This window comes from Athene cunicularia, assembly GCF_003259725.1.
Source record: "Athene cunicularia isolate RWA chromosome Z unlocalized genomic scaffold, athCun1 chrZ_part1, whole genome shotgun sequence".
In the NCBI taxonomy this organism is placed as follows: Eukaryota; Metazoa; Chordata; class Aves; order Strigiformes; family Strigidae; genus Athene; species Athene cunicularia.
The window spans coordinates 19084483-19090565 of NW_020799142.1; the positions used below are offsets into that span (position 1 = coordinate 19084483).

Genomic DNA, 6083 nt, shown 5'->3' on the forward strand with positions numbered 1-6083 from the left:
GAGAGAGAGAGAGAGAGAGAGAGAGAGAGAGAGAGAGAAAACAGTCGTTTTAACTAATGACTATACACATCTTTGGGGGAGGGGAAGGTTCTTGGACGGACACATTTCAAACACAATCCCGAGACGCTTTGTGGCAAAATAGAGGTATACCTTGTTGCAATGCTTTTATAAACTGTTTTTTAAAGAGAAATTCAAAAACCTATTTTTAATAGCTTCAGACTTGATAGAGGGTGGATCGCAACCAAACAAAACCAAAACCCCGCTACAGTACATGCTCGAAGAGACCCAGGAAGCAACCTCTTGTTAAGAGTCAACTAAAAACAACATTGCAAATCAATGCAGCTCCACCTTCCTGCAATGAATCTTTCAATAATGCAGGGCTAAATCGTCTCTTTTCTGTTGATGGAAAACCTACTGGAGCTCCTTTTGGCAGGGCAATCCCCAATATAGAAACAGCACCATTCGGATTGGGAGGGACTGGGTAGAAAGTCCCTCTACCTTGGTTTCTCCCTAAGACGTGCAGTCAAATAAAAAGATATTTTTTTCCTTTTTTTTTTTTTTTTTTTTTTTTTTTTTTTTGAGATCCACGAGTACAAATCCTTTAGGTTTTGAAAATGTCTTTTCGATCTTCCTCTGATCATTGAACAGCGCAGGGTTTGGTTGTTTGTTTTTTTGTGGTTTTTTTTTTTGTGGGTTTTTGTTTGTTTTTTTGATTTTTTTTTTTAGTTGTTTTATGTTTGCTTTTTTTTTATTTATTCTAGTAAGATCCCATGATTGTCTTCACAGTGTTGCTACCATATTACCTTGTCTTTTCAAACATGACTCCGTTCATTTCATGGAGCAGTTTCTTGCTTTCATTAAAGGGTTGTTAAATACTTTTTTCCCCTAAATTTCGGAGTCCCAACGCGATCATTTTCACACTCTCTCCAACAAGTATGAGGGTAAGGGCAGAAACAACAACACAGAAATCTGAATGAATGTCCCTCATGCCTCAATAGGACTGGCTACCATGCTGTTGGGTGTATCTGGCAGCTGAGAAGACATTGATGCTACTTCACTTCCAGTAGAATTGGAACCGGGTCCTCCTTCTGAAAAATTAACCTGCCAAAAAAAAAAAAAAAAAAAAAAAAAAAAAAAAAAAAAAAGCAAAAATAAATACATAGGCATGCAGCCAAACAGCCTGATACATCTCCAGGGAAGGCTGTGTCACTATTGCTTTGTTTAGTTTCCCCATTGACTTCACAGGAATCTTCTTCAGGCCTTTGGCCAAATCACAGAAGAAAAAACAAAACAAAACAACACCAAGAAAGACCCCCAAACCCCACCACACAACCTAAAAAAAAGACCGAATAATCAAGCAAGTAAACAAACAAACTTACTAATGAGGCCTTCTTCCCTGTCTTGCAAGAGTGGCAATCCCAACAGGATGTTCTAGTCAATTATTTAAGAGGGCATGTGATTTTTTTGACACGAAACTGCATCACGACTTTTCCCCCCTTTTGTGCACATACTAAAATAAACCTGGAAGGAGCATCCAGGAGCAGAAGACATTTGAAACTAGCCATCCTCTTTCATTTGTGATGTGAAGCGGGTACTATCTTTTTTTAACAAGTCAGTTTGATAAAAAAGGTCACACTTCTCCATCCTAATGTGCTCTGTGGCTCCCGTTAGTTTAGGAGCAGCATTGGGAAAAGACATGATTTGAAGGGTGAAGCTTTGCTGATCCAAAAGCATTTCTTTGGCACCTATTTAGCTGGCCAATCCTGAGATTAAGGCCCTTTCCAGATTACAGATGTGCCTTGAACAGTCGTTGAACTGTCTGTTCCATCTACAATTCTTTAACTCTTTTCAGTATCAGACATTACGACCCATATATGTCAATGCTCATCTGTTTACCTAATGATATACCTACCCATATGCATGTGTTTATTTGGACTATTCATTTTCCATTCCACAGGTTATTTGGTTTGGGTTGTTTTGTTAGTATTTTTTAGAACTACTCCGTACAAAAATTCCCTGCATCAGAGGATTTTTAAGTCTTCTGTTAAGGCATAACAAGTAAGGCAGCCGAAGGAGATCAATTTTTCCTGTGTATGCTTGACAGCTTGATTAAAGCAGGAATACCAGTGGTTGCTCTAAGAGGTAAGATGATGCAAACAGCCCTGCTGCTGTGCTACAGCTTCCCAAGCAAGCATGGTGTGCCAGGGGAGGAAAGTATGCTGCAGCCTGCCACAGGGCAAAAGAAAAGCAATCCTGCAAGAGAGTGTGACACTGAACTGAAAAGGTCTGAAAACAATTCCAGACATGGTTACAAACCTCTATCTTCCATGTCAAAAAAATGCCCAATGGATCAAAAAGGGACTATATGTTAATTTTTCATCACTTCGCATTATTTTGAATCACACACACATATCTTTTTATTTTAAAGATCTGGTTTTAACACACTTAGGTAAGGAAATTGTCCTTAATTCACCTTGTTGGGCTTGTGTATTGTAGATGATATGGTCCCATATGAACTGCCAAATGACAGGCATAAGGGAGTTAAGAACAGAATTCATTCTAAAAGGTCTGTTTTCTTTCTGTTTAAGGCAGTTTATTATACTGTGAGATTTTCACGAGAATATTTATTAATAATTTTCTTTCTAACGAACAACTTTTAGTGTAAGTTTTATATTCTTGTGTGTATATATGTATATATAGATAAAGTTATACGTGGAGGTACATACTTAAAGCAAGGACTCCAAAAACTTAATTAAGGTGCTCATGTTTGTGTGACAAAACAAGGGCACAGGCTGACATTGCAATAATATATTTAAAATCCACCCTACAGTGTAAAGGCAAAGTCGGTCCAAAGGTGGTAGAGGTGAATTTTAGAAACTGCTTTCTCAAATGTACACACGATTAAATGACATGTGAAGAATGTTATAGTTCGCTGTATAAAGATGCTTTCATTTTTCAAGAGTGTGTGATCTGAGTTAGTCTCAGACCTGGGTCAGGCCTTATCCAGCTTCCACTTAACCTGGCAAGAGCTCTGCTGTGCACTAAGGTAGATTCTGCACCAAGCCCTATTAAATCAGTTCAGTTTGCCACATTTACAGGGTGCCACCAGGCTCACCTTGCAATTTCAGGAAAACCCAGCTAGTCTGAATTGCTCATCTCTCTGAGGGCATCCGGCATGTTTAGTGAATCCCCCCATTACTCTGGCCCGGGTACAGGCTGGTCTGCTCCGGTTGAGAACAGAGACTTACTAGTTGCTGAAAAGCAGGTTGGTCTATGTCACTCTGCAATGCGAAGTCACTCAGTACTTTCCAGGGCGGTTGGTAACTCTGCACCTCCACCGGGTTCGCCTGTAAACCACCGTCATGTCTCTCCGGACTAGCTGCCACCATCGGAGTTCCTGTCATCCCTTGGATATTCTGTAAACAGCCCAGCAAAGATGTTAATGAGCTTGGTTAACTTTATTGTATATAAGCGCTGAGTCAATAAACGGCTTTCTATCTTATCTATACAGTCGCTTGTATTTGCTTTGTTAATCTGCTGTGAATGTCTTACTCTATTCTACTCTAGGTCAGCCTGTTTCTACCCACTGCATTTATCACGGTGGAAGTTTACTTTCTTTCCCTTTAATCCTCCTATTTCTCTCAAGGCATAACCCCTCCGCCCCAAGCTTTCTTAAACACGAGCACTCTGTATCTTGGCTGCTGATGCACGGCTTGCACAAGAAATGGTTAATCATACCGCCTTTCTATTTTGCATTCAGGCTGGTTTTGTTCTGCTTGACCTTAACTGGATCGGATATCCACTGCACAGCAAACCTGGGGTACGTCAGTACCTCTCTCTTAAAAAAAAAAAACAACAAAACAACCCCACAAAAAAAACCCCACAAAAAACCCCCACCAACAACCAAAAACACCAACCAAAAATCAAAACAAAACAAAACAAAAAAAACACCTCAGCCTTCGCAGTATGCCCTGTGGTGCAGGCACTGTGTACAAAATAACTCCAAGCCTCGACGAATAGATTGTTCAGGCGGGTTAATAACATCGTGTTTTATTGCATTCCAACAGGGTAAAATGAAACTCCTTAAATTCCACTTAACTAGGCAGCCTTATGAATTAATAGTCATTCTCAGGTCAGTCAATATACACAGGAGGAATAACAGACTCTTCTTCAAGTGGACTAACAACAACAAGGGGAAAAAAAAAAAAAAAAAAAAAAAATAAAATGGAGACAGCCAGTTTGCTCTGCTGAACTCAGCGCTTTCCACTTATTTACATCACACGTGCATATGCTCGCAGACAAAAGCTCAATGTATTTCTGTGCGAGAACTATATATGTTTTAAGTAACCTGTAAACACGATGGCAATTCCAAAAACTTTGCGTTGCATTTGCCTTTTTCTACAGTAAGTGCACTGACAAATGTACATGCACATTGTAGTATATAAAGTGCTAAGAAAATGCACCAAATTTCCTTTTTTACTGATGGGTTTTACTTCTAGGTTTACTCCTGTGTAAAACCGTTGAAGAGGGCGAAAACGTTATTTTCCCCTCAAGGAGACCTTTGCATTTGCAATATAAATATTACACAAGGTTGGTTTATTACATCCCATAAGCTCGGCAGGTCGCAATTCATGCTGCAGTGAAGTTAGTCTAATCCACTGCATATCCTTAGCACCACAAAAAGACGTGATAGCTTGAGCTGCCTATAACGGCTTCTCTCTGTGGTCTGTTTAATCGCACTGACAGTAGAAACAAGCGCCTAATAGTTAAACGGCATCATTTGCTTTGTCTTAAGGGAGCTCCCACAAAATAAAAAGCGTCAAACCGACCCCAGAGGCTGGCCGGGCTGGACATAGCCCAGGCTTTTCTCCTTGGGAAGGAAGGCAGCGCACGGTCAGAGGCTGAAACCACTTACAGTTTTGTCATTGGGTTGCTGCTGCTGAAGTTGCTTCATCATAATGCTCCTTTTTTTGTCCTTGCATCGCTTGTTTTGAAACCAAACCCTGATGACCCTCGGGCTGAGGCCAGTCATTTCTACCAGTTGCTCTTTCATGAGGGCGTCAGGTCTGGGGTTTGCAGCGTAGCAGGTCCTCAAGGTGTGAAGCTGTTTTTCATTAAGGACAGTCCGGACACGGGTAGTCTTCTCGGGCTGCTTGTGGACGTGGGGTCTCAGAGCTGGCTGTCTGGCAGAGATAGGTTCTGCTGTAAGGGAAGGGGAAGGGAGGAACAGGATCCCCATGAGTAGGAAGCAGGGAGCCTGCAGAGGCCATGAATCTAAGCTGGTGGGACAGGGGGAGGCGGGGAGGGCTGTGATGAACCCTCTTTCAGAGACCACTCAAGCAGTCAGATCTATCGGAACTCCTGCAGCCTCCTCTGCTTTATGCGCTGGTGGAGTGACAGGACTGACATTTCTGACTCCACAGATAATTAATTTGCAAAAACAAACCACCCCCCTAAACCCCTTAATGACAGAAGCTTGAACCTGTGAGACTTGACAGGGGAGGGCGAGTTCGCCAAGGTGTGCGTGCGCTAGGAAAGGAGGGGGAGGGTTTCATGTATTTATTTTCTGACAAATTACCAAAACAAATTTTTGACCCCAAAATTAATGAAAGAATACTTTTAAATCAATCATAATTCGGGTCTGCCTCTTGTATACGGAATCTAGTTTACTTTAGCCAGAGACCGCAATAATGTATGACAGCTCCCGGCAGTTTGATGCTTCCAAATCAAAGCCAAACAAGCCAAATCCGCTACACTGTAACCGTGGAGGAAAATCTTGTGAGAACCTCGTGTCCCAAAGCCTGGGCGACGAAGCTCTATATTAGAAAGTGAAGGTGCTAGGTAAATTTATGTCGACTTTTGATGAATACTTAGAAAATATGAGTGTTTCACCAATTCTTTAGAAGGCGAACAAGCCTACCAACTCGTGGAAACCGTCAAGAAATGCAAACCTACGGGTAGCGTCATATCAAGAGCTAAAATATTCGTGTGATTCTGCAGTTCTTCTGTGTATTACGTAGCTGTAGCTATCTAGATGTAATTTGACCCAGTCAAGAGAAAAATAAAAACTTTTTTTTTTTTTT

At 41.2% G+C, this 6083-nt stretch overlaps 1 protein-coding gene across 1 annotated transcript in view; it reads right to left on the reverse strand.

Moving 5' to 3' along the window:
* Nucleotides 1-6083, reverse strand: part of ISL1 (ISL LIM homeobox 1) — a 10143-nt gene continuing 4060 nt past the window's right edge. Inside the window, exons 5-7 of the mRNA XM_026865795.1 lie at nucleotides 4916-5321; nucleotides 3249-3416; nucleotides 1-1101 (exon numbers count right to left, since the gene is read on the reverse strand). Of these exons, the coding sequence (XP_026721596.1) occupies nucleotides 985-1101; nucleotides 3249-3416; nucleotides 4916-5321 (691 nt within the window). The 3' untranslated portion in view covers nucleotides 1-984. The remainder of the gene's footprint in view (nucleotides 1102-3248; nucleotides 3417-4915; nucleotides 5322-6083) is intronic.